This window comes from Macrotis lagotis, chromosome 3 (assembly GCF_037893015.1).
Source record: "Macrotis lagotis isolate mMagLag1 chromosome 3, bilby.v1.9.chrom.fasta, whole genome shotgun sequence".
Classification (NCBI taxonomy): Eukaryota; Metazoa; Chordata; class Mammalia; order Peramelemorphia; family Peramelidae; genus Macrotis; species Macrotis lagotis.
Window position 1 is genome coordinate 34,736,700 of NC_133660.1, and position 26,339 is coordinate 34,763,038.

Below are 26,339 nucleotides of genomic sequence, written 5' to 3' on the forward strand. Positions count from 1 at the left end.
CGGAAGTCCCGCCCTCCGCTGCCTTGTGGGGCGGATAGCGACCTCGCGCATGCGCCGCGTTGGGAAAGGGGCCGGCTTGGTTCCGGGCCGGAAGGGCCGAGCGTGGGGACGGGCACGTGGGTGACCCGCTGCTGCCTGGGCTCGGAGGGGCTTCGGGCCGAGCCCTCGAGATCGCGGGCCGGGGGCGTGTCCGATCGGGGCCCCGGGAGTAAAGCAGCGATGCCCGAGGCGCGGGCCGCTTCTTCCATGCTCGCAGCAACTCCGGCTCGCGGGGGAGGGGAGGGCAGGGCCGGGCCCCGGGGCCCATCCCCGCGAATCGGGAAGGGCTCCGAACGGGAAGCAAAGAGCCTCTTCCTCCTGCCCTGGAGAGGCCCCACGTGGGTGGTCCCTGCCATCTTGCTTTTACAAGGCAATGGGGTTAAGTGGCTTGCCCAAGGCCACACGGCTAGGTCGTTATTAAGTGCCCGAGGCCACATTTGAACTCGGGCCCTCCCGACTCCGGGGCCGGCGCTCTACCCACCGCGCCACCCAGCCACCTTCCCAACAGGCCGGCGCGCCCAACGTCCGCTTCGCCGGCCCTCACTGGGACGGCTGTAGGATGTGCCGTTATTGCCGTGAGCAGGCGACATTTTAGGCTCCAGCTCACTGAGTCTGTAGGGCTTTACTGTGGGCAGTTACGGAGCAGGGTGACAGATAGAGGTAACTGCATGTGGCTACATTACCCTAAAGAGCAGACAGGCCACTGTGGTACACAAGAAACCAAAGTCAGGAAAATTTTCTTTTTAGTAGATAGACAAGAACGCTTATATTAGTCCACAGTGTTTCTCATTATAACTCATGTATCAATTTAAACATTTTGTATTGTCATTGTAAAATGTTGAAGCTAACTATTTAAAGATTTAGATGGGTTATAGTAGGTGCTGGCCTCTGGGCGAAGAGGGATTACACACTGGCTGTATGGTCTCATAATCACCTAACGTTTCGGTACCCCAGGCTAAGTTGTGGTCATCTTTAAAGAGGAGTTTCTCAGTGGAGTTTCCTACCCTTTTGAAATCACAGGGCTGGTGAAAAAAGTGAAGTAACCACAGTCTTTTTATTGATGTTATGTTACCACCTCCGTTTTTTTAAGTTTAACTGATGTTAACAGTTGTAACAATGAGAATGCCAAAAGCCATTGAGAAGCAATCAACCTAATAATACATTCAAGAAAAATGGATGAAGAATCCTATTGCCCAGAATATAGCAGAAAATGGACATGTAATCCATTGAGCCCCTTAACAGTTTTGCACTGTCTCAGGCAAAACAGCAAATGGCCAATTAATTAGCTGGACCAAAAACTGAAGGCAAGGTGAACTATAATTGGGAAAATGGATTTACTTGCTTGTATCCATGTTGAGCTGCTGCCTGAAACAAAGCCCTCATTTAACAATAGTCTCTAGGTGATGCTAGGTGGCTGGAATCATGAACAAACCACAATTTTCAAAGAACCAAAGTTAGACAACTTAAAGGGGGAACCTTGCAGTGGCCTTAAGTAGACTTCAGTTTATGACAGATAACTCTGCATTTCTAAATTGGGTCAAAGACACCACACAAGAAATAGAAAAGTATAGAAAGGTAGAGAGATGATAGCTGAAGTGTTGCAGAGATGCCCGTGGAATATTCAGGATAGCTAGATGATTAATTGCCTCTTCCACAGATCCTCTATGAGAGATTTATGAGTACATGGACAAAGACAAGGTAATTAGGTTGTGATCTGCACCAAGGAAGGAGTATCTTCTGCCTCTATGCAATTTTCTATGGCTGTCTCATCCCTACAATTTTATTTCTCTCCTCTGCCTCCTGGCTTCAAGTCCCAGCAAAACAACAACAAAAAAGAAATAACCTAGTTTACCTTCCCTAATGTTAGAAATAAATCTCCAATCCTGTACATCTCACTTGCTTCTAATGTGTGTGCCATCTGCTCCCTTAGACAGCAGCTTCTTGAAGGCAGTCTTTTTTAGTTTTCTACCCCACTGTGTCTCACATTCACCATTTATTTCCTGGCACAAAAAATCATCAAGGATGAACCAAATTTCTGCTTCCTGACATCACATCACCCCAATGTTCAATCTGTGTTACTGCTCCAAGATTGGCATCTACATTTTATTTGCTTTTAAATTTCATGGTCCAAAAATGGTTCTGTAGGTTTAAGTTTTTAGACTAATTTTCATGAGTAATTTTGTAATTACTTCTTGGAGTCAGCATGGATTAAATTAACTAGGTGATTTGTAAGTCATAAAACAAACATATTGTCATTTCTTGTTTTAAATAAAAACTTAACAAAACCCCTAAATTAGGTTGCTAATTCCAAAATGTGTTAGGAACACATGAGAAATAGGGTAAAATTTCATTTTAAATCAGTTACTTCCTAGATTCAATCATTCCCTGAATGTTTCCTTGAACTGATTATTTCAAACTACACTCACTTTTGCTACTAGGTACACTTAAAATAAGAACAAAGACAATTTACACCTCTCTAGGCTAGTTATAGGATTTAAAGGCTTCTAAACAGCATGGACTAATTTCATTATAGTCTTTATTATTGTCTCAGCTGCTTAGCATTCCCTGGCTTTTAAGAAGTGCTAATTGAATTCTTTATTTGCACAATAACATCTACTCTCTTTAAAGGAAAAAAAGTAATACTGAGACTATGATGAATGAAATGTTACAAAAAGCACTTAGGAAAGTTGGGAAAATTTCCCCATGATATCTTAGGCCTTCAGCATGCACAGTGAATGGACTTCAGTTTTCTAAAGATGTAGAATGGAGGTTTGAACTAGATCTTTGTCAAAGTTCTGTTCTCACTGCTATAATTCTGGAAATATCGGTGATATATATGTACACAGGCACATTGAACATGCCTCTACTCTGACCAGATTTTTCAGTTTGAAGTTTAACAAAAAAAGCCATGCCAGTTTTGGAGAAATCGTATTTAGAGAAAAAAATTCTAAGTAATACATTTTTAAATTTAGAATAAGGATTTTTTTTGATGCTATTTCCTTATCTTACTCAAGCTGAAATTTTTCTGAGGCGCCTGGTTTTTGAATCCAATATCCTTTGACGAATTAATCCTATAAAACACAGTAAGTTCAATGGGCCTTGTTTCTTTTTAAAATTTTATTTATGGCAATGGGGTTAAGTGATTTGCCCAAGGCCACACAGCTAGGCAATTATTAAACACCTGAGGTTCTCCTGAATCCAGGCTTAGTGCTCAGCTGGTGCTCTATCCACTTGCACCACTTAACTGCTTAAAGGTCAAAATTGGCGTAATAAATTTAGCTCTGTGAACCAACCAATGAAATTTTCCATTTCCACAGAAGAGTTAATTTCATGGCAAAAGTAGGACAGAAAACAATTTTTGTGTAGAAATTAATGAATTTTTCTAAGGGGGAAAAATGTCCACTAAAGAGATTACAGTAATTTAGGAACAAAAAAATATTCAGCTCATCACATAAACTTTAATAATGCAAAACAAGGAAAAAATGCTTTAGATTAAGCACCAAAATCCAGTTTTTTTGAAGGCTAATATTAAAAAATAAAAACCATGAGAAGCTAGACTTAATTTGAAAGATAAACAGAATTTGCTAAGTGGTTGGTATAAACAGATTACGTATTACCGAAATATTATGTTTAAGTTGTGAACTAACTCAGGGATGATGATTCATGAGTTAAATCACTCCTTAAATGATTATGGGAAAAATAAATCACGTAATAGTCTGCATATACACATACCAATTCTTGAAGGTCTCTTTAAAAAGTGGGAACAAAAAAGAAAAGACCTACATGGTCTCAAAGGTTATGTTCCTTCTTTTATTTGTCAAATAAAAGGCATTACATTTAAAATATAAAAAATGTACCTGAAAAATGTTTCTAGTACAGACTAAAAATCATGGCATAATATTTAACAAGCCTAATTGACAAACTAAACATGGGGCATTCCAACTTATATCCCCTCATAGGAAGTTCTGACTTCAAGTTAAAAAAAAAATACAGATTTTTTTTTTTTGGTAAGAAATCACACATTCTCAGTAACTCAGTTTTGTTGGACCCCAAAGTACAATTTTTTTAAATAAATAAATATTGGGTTGTATCTATAACTTAGGATTATTTCTGATGAAAATAATCCTAGTTATAGTACAAGAAAGGCCATTTAAGCATAAAATTGTTAAGATAGTGGCAAAGGACACAAAAATACTTTAAAATTGGCATTCGTTCCCCACTCTCATTAAAGTGCTAAAATTTAATTAATAGCTGTAGGGCATTTTGATTCATTTGTTCCTTAAATATTTGATGTTATAATCACAAGACAGCTGAAAAAAAATGTGCTTTAAGGCAATAACCGAAATGCAGAAAAGAGAAAGATTATTATTCAAAACTACTTGGACACATTATAAAAGGAATGAATGCTCCCATTTAGAAAATCATCTTCCCCCCCCACCCACATCCCACTCCCTTTTTGCTCTGGCTACCACAGTAAATAAATCACTTTATTAACGGCCAAGGAACTACATCAATTCATTTAAATTAGGATGATGTATCAGATTTGGTTAATCCTTTTTGTTCACCAGAGTGTTAATTAATGTTACTGAAAATGGGCAAATTGAAATAAATATCATTTAACTTTGTTCCTAACCTTTTGCCATATTACTTTTGGGCAAGAAAGATCAATAATGTAACACTCGAGTCCTTATTTAAATTACAGGACTACAGCTTGCTGTTTCGAATAGATGGAATTTAAACAGTAGAGAGTATGTTTTAAATTGGAATTGGAGGATTTCTGTGCAACAGAAGCTGGCTAATCCTCAAATTCACAATCATATTGAGCTGGCAGGTCCTAGACTCAGAGAGAGTGCAGTGGTTTAGAACAAAGCATCTTCAATAGTGTTTAACACTTTCCACTAAGTTTTGAAACTGGAATTTTTAGGATAAACTTAGGACAGATGAGATTGAAAAGTTACATAGAATAAGCAGTTCATTCAACTATTTCTTATTTAGACAACACTATTTATTAAGCTCTACCAAGTTAAGATAATTTGCCTTGGTAGTCAATAGTGTCTTTTTACACTCAGAAAATGTGAAAAGTTTTAAAATTGGAAGGAGATAAATGTGATCTTTGAGGTAAGCCACTTTGTGGTAGCAACTACAAGGATGGAAATCATTGCAGAAATGATTGACTAACTTCATGCCAAGGCATTATACTAGGACTGGAGGGGCCTAGGAGCATAAGGGAGATTGTGCCTAGGGATTTTCAAAGTGCCAAAAGATTAAGAAACATGAAAAAATTTTTAAGGAAAAAGGAATGAATTAGTCACTAGTCTGTGCCTTGCTACAACCTCTCCCATTCCCAAAATAAAACAAGTTTTGCTTTCTTGAAAGCTCACGTGGGGGAAACAAACTGATAATGCCCATTCTCTCCCATTCTTTTATACTGTACTTAAATTACACAAGTAGAAATGTTATGCTTATTAATAGTTTAATGTATGAAGGAAACATCCAGATTTCTGAATATGAAGGTACATATCTCACATTAATTTAAGTCTACATAAAGTAGAGCCTCTATACTGACATATTGAAATTTACTTTCTGCTTAGCCATTTCTGTTATGTAAACAATTGTACATTTATTTGCCATTCTAAAACTTCAGGATCAAGTTTACATAATTTTGCTAAATTTCCGTGTTTGCTCAGAAGCAGTTTACAGTACTAAAACCAACCAGCCAAAGAACAGCTTCAACAGAAAGTTATGTCTGGGGACAGGGTAGGGATAGGACCGGGGTGAAAGGAGAGAAGGAAAGAAAAAAAGAAAAGAATGCTAACTAAGGTGAAATGTAGGGTGGTGGGGAATGGGCGGTCACAAATGTTCACAGAAAAAAGGTCAGTTAGTAAGATCTTCTGCAAAAAGCCTACACACTTCAGTCAAGCACATCAGTAGAATGATTTGGGAACATAAAAATTATTTCGGCCACTTGTGATTTCCTCTGAATGAAAAGGAATCTGAAGGCTAACAGTTGATCCCAATCAGCCAAGCTGGTTCATATGTACGCTGTTCAGATGAGGTGCCCAAGTTCCAGTCCACACCTGAGGAATTAAAGTATATAGCACTTAGACAACTATCACACTTAGAGAAAATGCTTTAGTATTAAGCATTTTGTGTATCTTAGGAAAAAAACAATGCAACCTCACCCCTACCCCATCCCCAAATTCACCAGAAAAAGTTAATTTGGGGATATATGGGTAAAACTGACATATTCATCTCCCTCTCTTCAAAACACCCTTATTTCTTTCAAAGGCACAATCATCCTGTTTCATCTTTCAGATTCATGCTCTTGGACTCAGTCTCACCTAAGTTCAGGCCCTCTTCAATATCATCTTATTGATCCCCTCCCTTAAGATTGTCATTTGACTCCTTAGTGGTAAAGACTCCATATGACTGTCACTCATTTTTCTTAAATGTAGATTCAACTCTGTCATTTCTTTATTCATTAACCTTCAAGGGTTCCCTATTGTCTTTAAGAAAATAAACTCCTCAGTTAGGCCCTTTACAACCTAACATGAATCTATTTTCTGGGGTTCCCTGGATATTATTCCCATTCTCTCACTCAGTGATCCTGCCAAAATGGGTTCCTCTATTCCTTATTCACAGTCCTTCATTCCTTTCCACTGGCCAAGCCTGGAATGTTCTTTCCCCACAAATTCATGTCAGAAAAATGCCTCCCTTGTTTCAAAAATACAACTTCACCACCACCACCACCTATCTCCATGAAGCCTTTCCTGATCCCCTCCAACTGCAAGTGGCCTCCCAATCCCTTCCCATCTTTATCTTTCATACTTATGCTGAATATTTTTACAATGATGACAAGAGAACAGCAAAAGAAAAACTGAGGATTTATACCTCAGAACACTTAATTTTTCTTGTGGATATTGTGACCTACTACACATTTATTTTTAGTCACTGAAGATATATTATAATGCTTTTAATGTACTAACATTTTGTTCCTTCCCTATCTTCCTGTCAAGTTCTACTTGCATACTTGATGCTGTAGTCAAGAATATTCACATGGTTAATTAATTTTGTTTTGTATTTTATCTGATCAATCTTACCGTTTGAGGGCCATTATTTTCTGTAGAATTTGAAACCATCTTTATCAGTGAGTTCCAAGAGGGGTCAGCAGCATGAGGACCATTAAATATGGGCCCACCAGCACTATCTGGGATAGGTGCTACTGGAGGGATCATTGCATTCCCATAGACAGAAAAGGGCATACCCTTGAGGAAAAAAAAAAGGGGAAACACATTTAGACTCACTCATCTCATAAACAAACACTCAAGAATCATCTTCCAAATCAACCTATTCTTCAGTTTGGCAAGTAAGCTGGGTAATATGAATTTCACAGTCACATAACTTTGTCACCTCAGCTTCAGATGTGACAGGATGTGACCATCATCAAGTATCACAACAGACTCCAAGCTTTTACTTAATAACAGGTCAATGTCATATTGCTCAAAAGAAATAAATTAAGTGGCTACTCCCTCTTAAATGAAAATTACCCCAACTTTAGGAAAGTCCATGTATCCTGCAGGAACATGCTGATGGAATGTACCAGAAGGAGTCACAATTCCTGTACTATCTCGCTCCATTGCTTGATGCTGTGAAAATACTCCTGGATCAGACATTGGCCTATGAATCATATGGTTTCCCATTCCACTATGACACCAGTCTACTTTATCTGTGGGGGGAAAAAAATGGAGATCCGAAAAATAAATATAACACGATAAAAAGAAACTCAATGAAAAGACAGGAGTTTTAACACACAAAACAAAACAACAAGGCCCATTTTGTCTCAAGATCTGCAGTCCAAGAAGTCCTAACTCCCTTCTGGGTGAGCTCTATGGGGAGGAGACTGTCCACAGCTGAGACCAGAGCCAAAGCCTTCCAGATTTGTGGAACACTCTAGGGATGAAATGTCATGCCATCTCCTTACCATCATAAAGGAGGTGAGGCTTACCTGAAGCAATGAAATATTTCTATGCAGCCCTTTTTTTCTTTATTAAATTTTGATGTGCTGATAAGAATAGGACCAAGGTTTAATATATGTGCATGTTCCAGGTAGCCATGAACATAGTAGTTACATATTAAATACACAATGATTAGAAGTAGCAAATAAAGGAAGTTTGCTTAAAATTGAGAGAGTTCATAGATTAGTTTATGTGTGATGAAACTATTTATATGCCTTTTAGATCTGATCGAATGAACATTTGGAATCCCTTGGTCAAACAAGATCAATTCTTCTAGTAGTGTCAAATAAATAAGTCAGAAAAAAAAGATAAATGACTTTTTAAAAAATAGACTTTATGAAAGGGAAAATATTATAGGCTTATATTCATAGAGAGAAATTTCATTTCACAAAGCTAGGACAGACAAAACTTCATACCTTGATTGCCACCTATCCCTTCAAAGGACCAGATGCCACTATGGCCTACTGGTGTGGCCAAGTTACTCCCAATAACAGATGGAGTGGAAGTTCCAGTTTGTCTAATACGGGCAGAGCGTTCTGTCCCAATTGGAACGGGAACTTTTCTGTCCTGACAGACACTGCTGGCCTTCTCTGCCCCCAAAGATACTGCTGACGGGGCAGGAGATGGTGCTCTTACTCCAGAGGATACAGATTGAGCAGGAGAATCTGCAGAGAAGTTATTAAAAAAAATATATTCTTTTCTCCTAAAATAATGCTAATTTTAAAGCCATAAGTTAAGCATCATAATACAAATAATGTTAAAAAACAGATTAATTCCTTATATTTATGTGAAGTTCTCAAATTTTTATTACAATTTTATAGCTGAGTATTCAGAAGCTTAGAGGGCTAAGGGGAGACTACATGAAAGCTGGCTCAAGACATTCTCAAGACTATGAAAAATACTTTTGTGTAACTTATTAAATTAAACTTAACACCATTAAATAAATGAAAATTTTATACTTCAAAGTCATCATCTAAAATACAGTTCAAATCTCCATGTCATTCTTTAAGTGCATGAAATCAAGAATAAGGACGTGATCCAATACAATGAATACTTACAGCAACAACCTAGGATGGACTCAATGACAAGGACTGACCCGTCTAAGATTTCCCCAGTATAGACAACTCTCACCCAGTGAAGGCAAAGTCCCACGACTGAGAGGAGAGGGAACGGAGTTTCAAGAGCTCCCAAGAGTCAATATGGATGGAAGAAGTGTGATGACCTGAGCACAGGACTTTGGGGCTCTAAGGCTGGTTTTCTTAGAAGTCACACTGTCACTCATGATTTACTTATTCCACAGAAATTTAACAAGCTCAATTTCTGGCATAGTTAATTTATAAAATAACTGACTACACATACCGGAAGAATAGGATATTATCTATCCTAGAAGCAGTTTAGCTTTTTAAAGGAGCTTAGATTCCAAAAGGAATCAGAATGTTAGTTCTCAAGTATGAAAAATTACAATTGGCTAACTACAAGTCCAACTGGTTGTTCTTGGAAGTACATGCTAAAATGCAGCTGTAACTAAAATAATCATGTACAATACAAAAAAGAATCAAGAAAAATCTCAAGTGAAAAATGCCATAGTGATGTTTTGGGCTATGAAATACTTTGGAATTGTTTTCAGCATTTTAGTAAGTAACATTTTGGGTACATTTTTTGATTTCTTCTAATTCCAAAGTATTTCAGTACAATATACAATAATGTAGTATCCTTTAAAAAATTATTGGCATTTTAAGGTTTTAGAAATAATATTTTTAAATGTATTTGAGCAATTATTTGATGAAATTATGGCACCATTATAACAAAACCATAATTACACTTGAGACATCCAAAGGAAATAAACTCAGAATTTACTTTCTTATGGAACCCTATTGTTTCCAACTTCTCCTTTATCTTCTAAGGTATAAATAACTCACCATTTGATGCTGATGAACATGGTGTCAACAAACTAAGTGGGGAAAAATGTTGTCTGTTAAAGTTAGCAGCTGTAGGTGGTCCTCCAAGGGGTGCCCCAGGTGCATACATTTGACCTCCAGAAAGATTTGAGGCAAAGTTAGCCAAATGTGTAGAGGAAGGTGTTACAGAAGCATAAGGGGAGTCTATATTGACAATACCTAAAGAAGACAATCATAAAACACCAGATCATTCTTGGATAAAGTGTGTAGTTATGATTAAACAATCAATCATCAAGCATAAAATCTACAAAACAATGAGAGGATGACTCCAGATCATTTAACAATTCCTTAGTTACTTAATCTGTCTCTGTCCTTTCTCCCTTTACAGGAAAGGGGAAAACAGTCATTTATATTTTCAAGGGGAAAAAAGGTCAACATTTTTAGTTGTATCGAATGTAAAATGAAATAGCAGAGTTCTAAAATATTTTTAAGGTTACATTCTCCTAAATACGCCTCTTCATGCTCCATTCCCACTCCCAATAAAGAGAATAGTAAAAGAATTAATATTCATTTTCTAAAAATAATTGGTCAGGTTACTTATACAGGGTGATTCATAAGTAACATTTTAGAATTTAATAGGTAATAATGGGTAAAATAAATCATTTCAGGGGAAAAAGGGCATTGGAAAAAATCAGAAATGTCAAAAAAGACCTTCTTTAAGGGGGAAATCTCTAGAGGTGATTCCAAAATATTAAAATACTGAATTTTCAGTTACCTTGAATTTTATTACATTTTCCCCTTAGGTCTTTCCTCATACTTTCTGTTTCTATTTACATAAGAAATTATGTGATAATATGTGAAGGAAAAAATATGATACATAACTTCTACTTATATTTTAGATGCAGTTCTGTAGGAAAACTTACTTCTATAAATGGTATTTCTTCTCAATCCTCCCCTCTCACATGAATAAAACAAGCACAATTCACTTTCTAGACTTGCTCCTTCTCCAAATTGAAATCTTCTATTAGTTTTAAAACATTAACCATTTACTAGTAACATATTGGAAGTTCTGTTACATTGTTTCATGTATCTCAAAAAAAATTTTAATTCACTTTGTAAAATCTATCAAAGAATAAATTTGTATTTGTGAAGAACAAATTATAAACTTTGTTAATTTTTTGAATAAAACCAAAAGCAGAATTTGGGGCCATTATCATTTGGAGAAAGAGTGGGTAAAAGCCTGGTAAAGAAAATAAGCATATGGGGCTATTGGGAGAAATTGGCTCTAGAGCAATTCAGAAATGCAAGAATTTCTAAACAATAATTAAAAAAAAAAAAATCTATGACCAACAAAGATACATCAAGGAGGTAAAATGTCCCAGAAACTAAAAGGCACGTGAATTCCAACAACCTGAAAAACAATGCTTCAATTCCAAATGTAAGCAACAATGAAAACAAAGGTTTCCCAAGAGCTAAAGAGCCTTAACCAACAGCAAGGGAAGGGCCCCAACAAACTCACCTGAGGGACTTGGAGCAGGCCTTTGCAATGGTGGTCGGAAGCCTGGTGCTTTGGAAGTGTCAGACTGATGTAAAGGATCTGAATTTGGCAAATAGGACGATTTTCCTGATAGCATGGATTCTGGTGTTGACTGAGATGAAACCACAGAACCTCCCCAGAAGGCATGGGCAGAAGTGGGACTGTTTTCAAACAATGTGCTAAAGGGCCCAAATGGTAAAGGGGCACTAAAATTGGGGGCCATGGATTTATTTGCTGGATGTGCTGAATTCTGAGAAGCACTTTGTGTACTTAAGGTTGAAGGTAGCTGGACAGAAGAGGGGACGCTGTGGGGTCTCTTAATATGATTGACACTGAGGACTGCCACAGATGAATTCTGCAATGGTACTGGGTTTTTGTGAGTTGGAGCTGTGGCATGAGGTGGAGGCCTGATGGCAGGCAGTTCCATCTTGGGAGCAGGCTGTGAAGACCCCATCTGTGCCTGAGGAACAGGGTAGGTGCCTGGGGCAGTGGGTGGCAGTACCACTGGGGCAGAACTTGTCGTTACTAATGGGGGTGCAGTCATTCTCACTTCGGGCGGAGGAACCTGAGTCGGTGGTGGTGGAGGCGGCAGAGGTGGTCGTGGTTCTGGAGCAGCAGCCCCAACAGGTGCCTGTGGAGCAGAATGCCCTGCAGAACTCCCCACAGAACTGGCGCCGTTTGGTTGTCGACTGCTTGTGGCTTCAACTACTGGTGGACTGCCGGCTTCCTGGTCACAGGAAGGGATCCCTTTGTTTGGAGAGGATGCTACACAATCAGAAGGGCTACTTCTAGAAACGCCTCCCGGCTGGGCTGGGGGGGAGGGGGAGGACGGGGAGGAGAGGGGGTAGTGTTCTTTGGCAGTAGGTAGAGGGTAGGTGGCGTTCGTGGGCGCGGTGCTGCTGTTGCTGGCTGTGGTCGTGATTGTGGTCGTGGTGGCATTAGAGGTCTTCACCACAGTGACAAAGAGCTGTCTTCTGACTGAAGGGGAGCTCGGGCTGCCGCTGGTGGAGGTACCGGGCCCTGTCGACGTGGATACACTGGTGGTCACTGCGGCAGCAGACGTAAAAGAACCTGCGGGGTTCACCTGAGAACCGCTGTTGTGTTGCTGACTGCTGTGGCGAGGCACCGCGTGAGGCTTGGGCGAGTTAGGAGCTCGGGCTGGGCTCAGAGGCCTGACGGGAAAGGGACCCCAAGTGGACTGCGCTGGTGGGAAAGTCCCTCCAAAGTGGGTCATGGGCAGCCGAGGTGGGCGGATTTGCTGGAAAGTCTGAGCCGCAAGCAGGGCATGTGCAAACTGGGGTGGGGGGTAGGCAATGGGCAGCGAGACAGGGAAGCCCGGCCTCACATTGCTGACAGGGTTCTTAATGGTCTTGTGAGTGGAGGCTGAGGAGAGTGCAGGCACAGCCAGGGCAGGCGCGGTCTGCGAGGTGGAGGACAGGGCCACTGTGGTCATTTTGATCCCCATCAAGGAGCTATTAGCAGCAGTTGTGGCGGGGGCTGAAGACCCACTTTTGGAATTCACGGAGGAGCTCTTCAGACGGTTCTTTGGGATCAACTCATCGATCTCTTTGTCTGGGTCCTTGATCAGAGCATTGATCAGCTGAGTCGCCTGCCTCGTAGACTCGGTGCCACCCCTAGGACAAGGAAACAGACAGGCAAAATGAGGGCCCTGGTTCTGACTGGCTTCCTCTAGACAGAAAGAAAGCAAAGAATCTAACACTGCTCTATCACGCTATCAAAAGTAACCACATCAAAAAATTCATTTCATCATTCAACTGTTCTACAAATGAAGAAATGAAATCATAGTAGACAGGGTCAAGAATTACTCTAGGACAGAATTATCAAGGGAAAATATTCTGCAAAGTTCATTTTTAAGTGAGATTTGTCTTGGAATACATTTTCCCACAGAAATAATTTTTATAAAAATTGGGTAGGTTTCCAATGAGAACTATAAAGCCCATGAAGGCTATTGAAATAGGAGGAAAGGAAAAAAAAATAAAAAACAAGCATGTCACAAGATGCATGAACAATAAAACTATAAGAAAGCAAATGCGATAACTACAGCCTAATTCATGTTTTGTTTCCCATATAAAAGGGAAAGATTGTCTAAGAACTAAGGGAGAAGATATTTGCAGATCTATGTCCATCTTGAGAAGAACTGGCTGAAGTATTATCAGCTGTGAACACTATTACCTGGTATAGACAGTTCCCTACACTGCTGGTCAAATCTGGTGAGATCCTCAGTGAGGAAAGAAGATAGCCCTCTCTAACTCAGGATATGACTGTGCTCAACCAGATGGGAGCTAGTTAAGGGGGTTGTTCTAAATCGCAAGATTTAGAGTGAATCTATAACACATGAAATACTAATAAAAGCACGGGAGAGTATTACAAGATCCTTGAAAATTATATGATCAGCAACCACCTAAAAGCACAATCACTTATGCCTGAAGTCATTATTGTAGTACACTGAGGTAACCAGATCAATCGTCTCTTAATGTTGGTGATGACTTGTTCAAATCTGAAAAGTTTCCATTTACTTCACATCTGAAGCCTCTATTAGGTAGCTTAGAAGAAAGAGTTCTGATTTTTAATTCTCTTTAAGCATGGTGAGGGTACTAGGGAGAATGATGGAACACATCTAACAAAAAGGAGGCTCTTAATCTGGCTTCTGATATCATTAAACAGAAATTTCTTTCTAGAGCTACCAGTAACCTCTTGGTGGCCAAATCAAACAGTCCTTTTCTCCCCCAATCATGATGATTCTTGATCAATCTGAACCAAGTGACATAGTTGAACAAGTTCTCAATTTGGACACTGTCCTCTGGGTTTTCACATCACTGCCCTCTTGGATTTCTTTGTTGAACTACAATAACAGATCATGCTAATGCTTCTTTATTGGCACTTTATCCATAAAAATAACGTGGGTGATCTCTCAGTCTTATTCTCTTTTCTTTCAATAAGATCCCACATGATGATATCATAGTTTCCATGGATTCAATTATTTTTTATGCAGACTATCCCATCCCTGATATGTTTGCATGTATGTTTGAGTTTATTTCATCACCGTCTCTTGAATATTTAAAATTAGATGTCCTATAGGCACCTCAATTTCAACTTGTCAAAAAAAATGTCTTAAATTTCTGAAATTCCTTATGACTACCAAGGATACCAAGATCCTTCCAGTTACCTACATTCCCAACCTCAGTGTTTTATTCTCACTGACCCCATATATCCAATCATTTGCTAAACTTTCCACCTTCATAGTATCTCTGGTATGCAATGCACCTTCTTTCTACTCACTCTTCTAGTCCAAAATCTTACCACCCACCTCTCATTTGGACTGCTGAAATAGCATTTTATTTCAACTCTCTCCCCATACTAACCCACACCCTTCACATAGCTTAGAGTGATTTTCTGCCTCTTGGAATGTTTGGCATCCTTCAAGAGACAGTGCCAAAATACCAGGAATATGCGGGAAGCCTTTTTCTCAACTGCCCCATGGGGTAGACACTGTATCCTCTGTAAGTTACTTCCAATTATTCTATACATAAACCACATTATCTTCTCGCCCATGTGAATATAAATTCATGAGGATAGGGAACTGGATTCTACCTTACTCTGCAAGCTCAGTGTTTAGAAAAGGATCTGGCACATAGTAGGGGCTTCTTCAATACTTGTTGATCAAAGGACTGAATGCATTAGTTTTGTGCTACTACAATCCTAACTGTCGAACAAGGGTACAGTCATGGATGGATTTAATCACTGAGTTGGAGATGGGAGCTAGTTAAGGGGGTTGTTCTAAATCGCAAGATTTAGAGTGAATCTATAACACATGAAATACTAATAAAAGCACGGGAGAGTATTACAAGATCCTTGAAAATTATATGATCAGCAACCACCTAAAAGTATTCAAAATTGAGAAAAATCAGAGAAATACAAATTAAAACAACTCAGAGGCATGGCCGTTTACTTACCAAACTGGCAAAATGGTAAAAGATGTGCTTATATACTTTGACACAGCAATTCCACTACTAGGTTAAATCCTAAGCAGCTTATTAATAGGAAGAAGGTTCATATACACAAACATTTTCAGAGAAGCATTATTTAAAATAGTAAAAATCTATGAACAAACTAGATGTCTAATGGCTATGGGTAGTCACTTAGCATATGAAGGTTATGGAATGTTATTGCTCCTTAAAGGAACAAAAAATATGAAAGAAAAAAGATGAAAAGATTTACATGAGGTAATGAAGATTCATAAAATAAATATTCATACTGACTCCATCTATATAAAGCAAGACAACAAAATCCAGGCCAAACACAATGGATAAAACAGGTACACTACCTTGTTAAAATTAAAGCATGTCAACCTTTCTCTTAAGTGGTGAATTTGGAAATATATACAGAAACAATGTTTTTGTACAATCTGTGTTATTTTTAGGGAGTATATTTGGCTTGAGGATGTTTTTTTATGTTAACATCAAGAAAATTTAATAAACACGAAAAACTTAGAAAATCCCTAACATTTTATACAAAGAACACAAACTCTTATTTTACCAAGATGCTGATGTTTCCAATGGCTGCCAATGTCTTAAAGAGATCTTTTTTTTTTGCAAGGCAATGGGGTTAAGTGGCTTGCCCAAGGCCACACAGCTAGGTAATTATTAAGTGTCTGAGGCCGAATTTGAACTCAGGTACTCCTGACTCTAGGGCCGGTGCTCTATCCACTGCGCCACCTAGCCGCCCCATCTTAAAGATATCTTAAAGCAGAGGTTTAACTTAACTTTAAGAGTCATGGACCTCTTTAGCAAATTGTTAAACAGCAATCTTTTCTCAAAAATCACAATTTTAAACAACTTATGAAATCTTTAATTTAGTTACTGAAAATAAAGGAGTAATTTTTATTCTATACAATTTATGAACTACCATCAATTCTTCAAAGGAAGAAGTGACAGATATGGAGAAAGTTAACTAATAAATGTAAGAACTCTCTAAGATCCTCTCGCCAGACACAGTCAAATTAAGAAATATAGACAAAAGAGTGTTTTAAAAATTCAGAAGACATCACTGAGGAGTTAAAGTTCAGAAAAAGTAATCTGGAAAAAGTTTGGTTCCCTCTGTATAAGACTTGTTTAAATGAAAAAGGAAGGAAGAAAGCATTCTTAAGGATGGGTTTGTGGTTGTTATTTTAAGGGGTGGGGTAATAGTGGTGGGAAAGGCATGGAGACAGTATTAAGACTACCCCCAAAATCCTAATATCTTTGGAACAGAATAGAGCTGGAGAGTCAAAAAGAAGGCCTGTGATTTTCCAAAGCCCTCCACCCTCTCCAACCCAATTTGGTTTTTGTCCCAGCTGATGCTAGTTATCATCATGATCCTCATGATCTCAGCTTCCTCACCTGCAAAATTCGGGATTGGGCATAAAGAAATTTATGATCCCTTTCTTGCCCCTAATTTCAATATTCTATTTCAGAGACATTAAGGTTCTACCCCGAACCCCTCCTGAATATTTAATCTGTTCCTGGTTTGGCTGACTGGATCCCAGTTCTCCCTGAGTGGATACCTTATTCCTTCTTTGTTCAGCAAAGTGGGACCCTTTCTTTTCAGACTGGATGAAGTTCCACTGAAACCATCAACAACTCTCTGAAACTTATCAGCTAAAAACCAATCTCCTCTGAAAAGCACTTTTTTCCCTGTCACTCATTAGGTATCCTCTTTCACTTAATATATAATAATATCAATTCTTCATGCTTACAATCCTTATTTCTCTATGAGGACTCATACATCTAAAACCTTTACAATACAATTCAGTGACAATGGTTGGTGTCCAATAAATGTCTACGAAACTGGAATACATTTAAAACACTGAAATATTATCTTAGCAAAGTATTTTTCTTTCAAAAGGTCACATATGCTTCTCAAAAAGAATGTTGATGTATCTAAACGTTTTCAATAAATGCTTCCTGGAATTCACTGGTACTCCTCAAACAGGATTCAATATTTTCTCATGCTAAAGAAAGTACTGATTATGATTAAATCTTTTAATATCAAAAAAGTTCAGCTCTCAAGGACAGGAGAAAAGTTTCAAATATTAACATCAGAAAAAGTATATTCTTCCCTAAAAGATTCAGAAGATTCTAGGTCATGAGTGCTCAACTAATTTGTATCCTAGACCCTCTAGCCATTGACTGGTGAAATATAAAATATAAAATAAATAGAACCCTATTTTTTGAGGAAGTCAAATATAATCAAATAGATATTGAAATCAAAATGCCAGATTATGTTCTCCAGATCAAGAACATCCTATCTAGGGAATACATCACAAATTTAGGGAAGATAAAGGACAAATTATTTCTACCTTTTAACACAATTATACAACATTCTCTAATTCTGAAGAAATGGTTAACACCTTTCACAATCTCTAAAAAACTTTTATATACTAAATATGGGCATTTAGGTTCTTAAGATGAGCATTTTATCCTGTCATTTTAATTTCAGTGATAAACATCTTAGTGTATATGAAGCATTTCTTCAGTTTTCACCAGTAAAATAAAACCATGGGGAAAAAAAATTTTAAACCCTAAAAGAAAAAGATTTTTTCCAGAAATTGAGAGAAAATTAATCAGAATAGGAAGAGAATGCTAAGAAATTTTGAATTCAACTAGAAATGCAAATAATCCAGACATTAAATTAAAATACAACTAAAGAGGGAGGAAAAAAGCACAAAAGAAAAATCTATTTTGCCTTATCGTTATTATCCGGTCCCCTGTCTTGTCTTTCTGCTTATCGATATCTATATGTGCTCCAGTGAACTCCCGAATAGCATTGATATTACAGCCGCCCCTTCCAATCACTCTGGAAATAACTGTTGATGGAACAGAAACTTTCTTTGATCTATTTTCAGAAAAAAAGGGAGAAAAGGAGAAATCATTATGTTAATAATTGTTAATGAATACTAAAATATTGGGGATGGAAATCAGTTCTATCTTACTGCTAAAAGTTAATTCCTTTATATCTAAATTTGATGTCATTTTATCTTCAATCTCTTATCCTCCAACACAGGACTGGGAGAAAGGGTAACCAAACAGGAATCAGGGAGAAATAAACATCTCTGATCTCCAATGTTTTTTCTAACTGCCACATTTCCTTCCCTTTCCTATGGCATGGTTTTAGGTTAAAATTCATCTTCCTCTATTCTCTGACAGCTTAAGTTTTATAGTGTGCACTCTACATCTACACAATCTACAGACAAGGCCATCTACATTTAGAAATCAAGTGAGTTTTTGAACCACCATTTTAAATATAGACCTTCATTTATTTCCATTAACTGGAGACAGAAAACCAAGGTAATTAAAACCTTCAATTAATTTTTTTTTTTTAGGTTTTTGCAAGGCAAATGGGGTTAAGTGGCTTGCCCAAGGCCACACAGCTAGATAATTATTAAGTGTCTGAGACCAGATTTGAACCCAGGTACTCCTGACTCCAGGGCCGGTGCTTTATCCACTGTGCCACCTAGCCGCCCCTCAATTTTTAATAAAGATTCATCAAGGACAGGAACAAATTTGTATGTATGTGTATGAATATGGAAAGACTGAGAGACTTTTAATAAACAATAATCATTTGAAATAGATATTTATACAATCAAGAAGTCTAACTTTTTATTTTCTTATAGAGATTGCATATAGTTATTTGCTTGAATTAAAACTATAAAGAGACTTAAATGCCTTGGTTTTAATTGCATTTGGAAGATCCTCTGAAATTCTAAGCTATCGGGCTTCAGAAAGATGTAAACTTCAAACTTATAAACTTGAACATTTTATATTAATTGTACAGAAAACTAAGGATTAGGATCTTGGGCTTATTAAAAATTATCTGGGATACTGATAAGTGTTGTTTGTTGTTCAAGATCATATGAAGATATTTTTTGGAAATGTTATGTGGCCACAGACAGCTCAAAGATGCAAGGGGAACAAAAACAATTGGAAATAAAGCAGAATAGTTACTAAGAAATGTAAAAGGTACACCAATCATTCCACTCCTTTTTGGATCACTAATATTTTATTATCATTTGACTTGGGGGAAAATGTCCTTCACTCCACACTGGCATGGTTTTAATTTTGATTTGAAATTTAGAGAGAAAAACATTTCTAAAATTCCTAGAGAGAAAGGGAGACATATGACATATGAATGTCAAAAAACCTGAACACTTAAATACACAAAAATAAAAGTGGCACATCAAGGAAGAACATTTTACTTGGGAAGACATGGTGAAAAATGCCGAATGAGATGAACAGAACCAGAACAACTTAGAGACAATAATAACAGAACTGGACCAACACGTGGAAAAATTTAAGTCCTCTGGTCAACACAATAACCAGCTGTAACTCCAGAGGATTCATGATGAAACATGCTATGCTGCCCTTCAAAGAGTGGTAATGGAAAGAATGAAGCATACTAATATGGATAATATTGAAATTGGTTCTGATATTTTTTAACAGAAGTGAAACAGTGGGGGAGACAAGGAAGGGAGAGAATTTAGAGCTGAAAATAAAATAAAAATGAATTTTAATAAAGGAACATTTTACACACCTTCTCACGACTTCCTTCCAGCCATCTTCTCTCTTTTGCCCGCGTTTAGGACTAGCTACTGTCAACTTTCCATTTGGTGAAGAAAGTGGAGAGGGAGCAGATTTTGTGCATGTGGACAACGAATTCCCAGATACCTCACTGATAGTTTCAGACAATCTTAAAGAGGAAAGGGGGAAAATCTATTAAACGTATATAAAGGCTAAAAACAGCTAAACAAAACATTAAGAGTTCAAGTGCTGAAGAAACAATTTCATCTGCCATCCCATATGTTTTATCAATGAGATAAAATTTAGTGAAAAAAACAGCAAATGTGTATTTATCACCAATGGAGGGGCTATGAGTTCTAATCGTCATAAATTAATGTACTATTTGAAAACATGCCAATGATAACTTTGTACTCTCCTGAGAAGGTAGTAATTTCCAATTTTTTTCTGAAATACTTGAAATGCATTGATTATAACAGCACAAAAATATATTATTTTTAACCTTTAAAAAGCACATAATGACAAAATCAATAGTTATCAAAAAATTCAAGTTTTCTAACTTCTACCCGATCTAATGCCAAACTATGTCATAAATCAGAAATCTAGGGCTGGAAGAAAGATGACTAACAGATGAACAACCTGGGCCCCAGAGAATGGAACTGACTTATGGCTCACTCTTGTTTCCACTGCAGTCGTAAGAAAATGGAAAGACTACAAAGCATAAAGTAACACAGGACAATGAAAAGAACACTAGACTTTTGGTTCAGGTCTTTGCTCTGTCATTCACAAGATATGTGTCATCTCAGGTCAATAATCCTAAGTCTGTTGAGAGAACAGTAATAATGCTCATTACCTTGAAAGATTTTTGTGTTTTTTATGACCAAAATTTTGAATATTGTAAATATCTATATAAATGTGAGCGCTGCTATCATCTAATGATCCATCTACTACTCTATTTGAAAAAAAGCCAATTAGTAAGAGCAAAAAAAATAATAACAAAAACAAATCATACTAGCAGGGTTAAAATAGATATTTAAATGGAACTGACTTGACAGAAGTCTTGGCAGAAACCGCTTTCCTCTCCTCCTTGGGAAAGGTGACAAGTACGGAAGGCTGCTTCTTGCTACTCTGAGCAGTCTGCGGGGCACTCGAGGACTGACTGTCACTCTTGCGGCTGCTGTTGCTGTTGCTACTTTCATCACTGCAGCTGGAAATCCTCATATTGTCACTGTCGCCGCTTTCACTTGTACTACTACTTTTGGACTCTCCATTCACCTTTTCTGGTTGGTTATATGAGATAGGCAGCTGATCATCAAATATAATCTGAACATTCTCTGGAGTGATTTTATTTTTTCTGTTTTTCCTTTTTGAACTGGATGTGGTCATGGTATTGTTTCTTTTACCATGGGAACCTGCCAAAGTCGTCCAGGTTGCAGATATACCTATGGTAGTTGTGGTTGTGGCACTGGGAGGCTCCATTGGAACTTCAGGTTCATCTGGTGGGATGGAACGGGAAATATCACCAAAATTACAAGAGAAACATACTTTAAAGACAAAAATATCACAAGACTTGAACATGTGAAATTGTGACCTGTTATTCTTGCAAGAGACTGTTAAAGAACTTCAAATAAAAAAAATCATAATTATATTAACTCTACAGTTTCTGCATTAATAAACAAACGAAAGTTCCTTATTTATATTACTATTTCTAGGATCAAAAATTCCCAAATTTAATTTTTTAATAACTGATTTCTGAGCAAATAATTCAAATTTTCTAAATGATTCTAAATTTTCTAGATGTTTCCAATTTCAAAAGAACATAAATTAAGAGTTGGAAGGGTTTTATTCAATTGATGGGAAAACTGAGGCCCAGAAAGCTGAGCTAACTTGTCTAAGGTGACCCACATAGCAATAACACTGACCAGGAATTGAATCACCAGTCCTATGATCAAATTCAGCTCTATTTCCAATGCATCACAAGATTGCTCTACTTCCCATTTATTTCAATTTCCCAGGGCTGAAATAAAAATGCATGCAGAAGGAAAGCAGAAAAAGGAAGGAAAGAAAGAATAGAGGAGGAAAAAGGCAAACTAAATCCCACTAGTGCCAGGAGGAGACAATAAGACAGAAGTAACAGGCTGAACCTTTTTCCTCTGGGATAAACTGGCTCTAAACATAAATGCTGCATTCTATTCTATTTAAAGGCACTCTGAGGCAGCTAGGTGGCACAGTGGATAAAGCACAGGTCCTGGAGTCAGGAGTACCTGGGTTCAAATCCAGTCTCAGACACTTTATAATTACCTAGCTGTGTGGCCTTGGGCAAGCCACTTAATCCCATTTGCCTTGCAAAAAACCCTAAAAAACAAATAAACAAACAAAAAGAGGCATTCTCCTTTTCATTTGAAAGAAATAAGAAAAGTTACTGGGCTTAAATACTATTAATTTTATCACTGTGTTAACCTTATCAAAATAATTTTTTTAAAGGAAATGAGAACAAAACAATTATTAAGTTTGGAAGTTAGTAATGGTGGAGGGCAAGTACTCAAGCAAGAATATAATTCAAAATAAAAATCATTTAAAAAAACATACTATAAAGACCGAAAATGTCTAAAAGCTTTTTGGCCAGTTCAAATGACTAACAACGAATGAAGGAATGTGACTTTTCATAGAAATGTATTATATAGATAAGAAATGAAGAAAGTATGTTTTAATTATTTCAAGAATACCTTCAACTTTAAGCTTTTCTTTTTCTTGAGCAGCTTGCAGTTCAAAGTTTTCTTTATTTTTTGCTTCAATTTCTTCTAGTTTTCTTCTTTGTTCTTCTTTTTTCTTTCTTCTCTTCTCTTTTCTCTTTTCTCGTTTGGCAGCCAGAGCCAACCTCCTACTCTCTTCCCTTAGCTATTTAGGGAAATATTAAAAAGAGATTCTAATACTTGAATTCGAACAAAATAAATTCTCATTTTAAATTAGAAATTATAGCTTCTGAACTCAACATGTCAAGTTCTGAAAGAAATCTGATTATTTTGAAAAATCCAAAACAATACTGTCTTTATAAAGTTCAATCTGCTGTCTTTGGCTAAGTCACCCAAAATTACATGAGAATATATATGTATCTGAAAGACACTCAAGAAAGACCCAGCAGGTAATCAATGTTTTATTTCTCAATCTGTATATAGAAAAAAGAATATTCTATAGTCCTCAAATACCAGAGCAATCTATGAAGTTTCAGAATACAAAGAACCATTTTATAAGTTTATCACTATTTACATAAGCAGTTCTAAACTATAAAAAATTTTAAAGGGTAAGAACTTTCTAAATAATTTTCGACAGTTTGAAGGATAAGTACTGAAAACTTAGTCCACTCAAATTTTTCTTTTTTCCATGAAGCCTTCCTAGACCATTTCCAAACAAGTGGAGTAATCTTACTCATAAGCATTCATGTTCTATTATCATTAATTTAACAATTAAATATAATGACTTTCAGTAACTTCTGTTTTTAAAAAGTGCCTCTCTCTTTGAATCTAAGTTTACCTATCAACTGAAGATATAGAAATAGACCTGAGATCTCTTAGCTAGCAAACTAATTTTATTATTAAATAACATCTTCTGTTAATGCCCAATTTCAAGCTAAATTTAACCTCCTCTACAATCTCCAAATTTTCAACTACTGGCAAGATATTTATACTTATATATCATGGAATCACAGAATTTCAGAGTTGGAATGAACTCCCAGGAACATCTCATGTGATCTCAAATCTGCAAAAGAATCTTATCTATTCTTCAATTGTGCCAAAATAAAATTTAAGAACTTCACAACTCAGATGATAAATCATTGTACTATTTCTTCCCAATTTTTAAAAGAAATTACCATTCTTCAATTCAACTAGAGTCAAAACCTTCGAGTTCTCTTTGAAGTCTCACATTCCTCCCAGCTGAAATAATTCTGTTTATTTCCTTTCACAATTTCAGACTTGGAATTCTCTACTTCAATAGCCCCAAATGCATAACTCATTTACTCCTCGAAACCATAATGCCTATTTTATCCACGTTCAGTTTCTCAAAACATATTCCACATATCTGCCTTCTCAAAACTCTACAAAACATATATGTTGTCTTTCCAAACAAGTCCAAATTAAACTTTCATAGTTTTCTTCCATTTTTTTCACCTACCATTGATTTTCATGACTTGACCATACAAATCTTTTGTGAACAACACAAAACAAATACTTAAAGGAAGCTCTATTCTGAAAAGACAAAACTTTCTAGAACATGGATTCAAACATATCCTAAGTCAATTAAGGTACCACGCAAACAATTAGAAATTATCATTATCAAAAGATGTCACTTGTGGTTGAAAATTTCTGCCCATCCTAAAGAGTCATTTGCAAAGATGGCTGCGTAGGGAAACATCATAAATAGAGGATGATGCTATCTATATGTTCCTTATATAGAGAGAATATGCAGGAAAAGAAACTACCAACACATTCTGGAGCAGGCAACAGTACCAGAATATCACAACTCAAAAAGTGTCTTGGGTTAGTTAAAAGTTCCTTTTATTTTTAAAAGGTTTTGTTGTAAGGCAAATGGGGTTAAGTGGCTTGCCCAAGGCCACACAGCTAGGTAACTATTAAGTGTCTGAGACTGGATTTGAACCCAGGTACTCCTGACTCCAGGGCCGGTGCTTTATCTACTGCGCCACCTAGCCGCCCCAATAAGTTCCTTTTTGAGGAAAAAAAATTCTTTAAAGAGTTTTCCTGCAATTATTGATGTAAATTATTTTTTAATTACCTGATTTTTTTGTGAAGGGGAGTTATAATTCAGTAATAAGGTGCAAGAGTGTCTTTAAAGGCTAGGGAAGAGGAGGCTCAAAAAGGTCTGACAGGAAAGAACTGTGCCTAGGCCCCTGGTTGTATTTGGTATGCCACTAAAAAATACTTATGTTTTATAACAGTAGCATGTTGCCAATTACTATGATTTATCCAAAAAACTTTGGATCTGCAGGATCTTTAGTTCAACAGGACACAATTCTCTAGCAGAGTTGCTCCAGTTCATTTAATGTTCTTAGTTCTCCTAACTTGCTTTTAAATTAATAGTCATCTGCACTATTACACTGTTGGTGGAGCTGTGAACTCATCAAACCTTTCTGGAGAGAAATTTGGAACTACGCCCAAAGGGCAAAAAAAATGAGCATACCCTTTGATCCAGCAATACCACTACTGGGTCTATACCCTGAGGAGAAGATGAAAAAGGGTAAAAATAACACTTGTACAAAAATATTCATAGCAGCCCTGTTTGTGGTGTCAAAGAATTGGAAATCAAGTAAATGTTCTTCAATTGGGGAATGGCTTAGCAAACTGTGGTATATGTATGTCATGGAACACTACTGTTCTATTAGAAACCAGGAGCGACAGGAATTCAGAGAGGTCTGGAGGGATTTGCATGAACTGATGCTGAGTGAGATGAGCAGAACCACAAAAACATTGTACATCCTAACAGCAACATGGGGGTGATGATCAACCTTGATGGACTTGCTCATTCCATCAGTGCAACAACCAGAGCTGTCAGCAATGTAGAATACCATCCGTATCCAGATAAAGAGCCATGGAGTTTGAACAAAGTTCAAGGACTATTCCCTTTAATTTAGAAAAAAAAATGATATCTTATTGTCTGATCTTGTCATCTCATACTTTCTGTTTCTTCCTTAAGGATGCAAATTCTCTCTCATCACACTCAATTTGGATCAATGTGCAACATGAAAACAAAATGAAGACTGACAGATTGCTTTCCATGAGGGGGTAGGGGGAGAGAAATAAGAGTGGGAGAAAAATTGTAAAACTCAAAATCTTTAATAAAAAAAAAATTTGTGAAAATCAACAAGTCCAACAACTATATAGAACAATGTGAAAATTGTCAAGAGAAAATAGCAGATGATCAAAAACAAAGAACATTGCTGTAGAGCATTTCTTTTTACTTCTAATAAAAAAGTAGTCATCTGACCAAGGCAAAGAGGTGACACTCTATCTGCTTGTAACTCCCCATCTCTTTCCTGCCTTAACCCAAATCAACATTTTAAGCAACCTGCTTCTCTAAGATTGATGGTATATAGGTACAACGCCCCCCCCCCAAGAGGATTAAACAGTCTACTGTTCCAAAAAATGGCTTTAGAATTCAATTTGATTCTTCCTGAAATCATAATAGATTGTTCGTGCTGAGGATGAAATCAACCTTGAAGCGCTGGCACCAGTGGTGAATGAAATGGCACTTTACTCAGTGAAGA

The 26,339-nt window shown here is 37.1% G+C and overlaps 1 protein-coding gene across 6 annotated transcripts in view; it reads right to left on the reverse strand.

Moving 5' to 3' along the window:
- Positions 1–609: 609 nt before the first annotated feature.
- Positions 610–26,339, reverse strand: part of ANKRD17 (ankyrin repeat domain 17) — a 129,391-nt gene continuing 103,661 nt past the window's right edge. For all 6 annotated transcript variants that reach the window (XM_074228440.1, XM_074228443.1, XM_074228442.1 and 3 more), the window contains 10 exons: positions 22,789–22,960; positions 21,111–21,558; positions 20,079–20,234; positions 18,234–18,383; positions 11,472–13,123; positions 9,974–10,171; positions 8,471–8,719; positions 7,587–7,765; positions 7,140–7,304; positions 610–6,116 (listed from right to left, as the gene is read on the reverse strand). In XM_074228440.1, the coding sequence (XP_074084541.1) occupies positions 6,057–6,116; positions 7,140–7,304; positions 7,587–7,765; positions 8,471–8,719; positions 9,974–10,171; positions 11,472–13,123; positions 18,234–18,383; positions 20,079–20,234; positions 21,111–21,558; positions 22,789–22,960 (3,429 nt within the window). In that variant the 3' untranslated portion in view covers positions 610–6,056. The remainder of the gene's footprint in view (positions 6,117–7,139; positions 7,305–7,586; positions 7,766–8,470; positions 8,720–9,973; positions 10,172–11,471; positions 13,124–18,233; positions 18,384–20,078; positions 20,235–21,110; positions 21,559–22,788; positions 22,961–26,339) is intronic.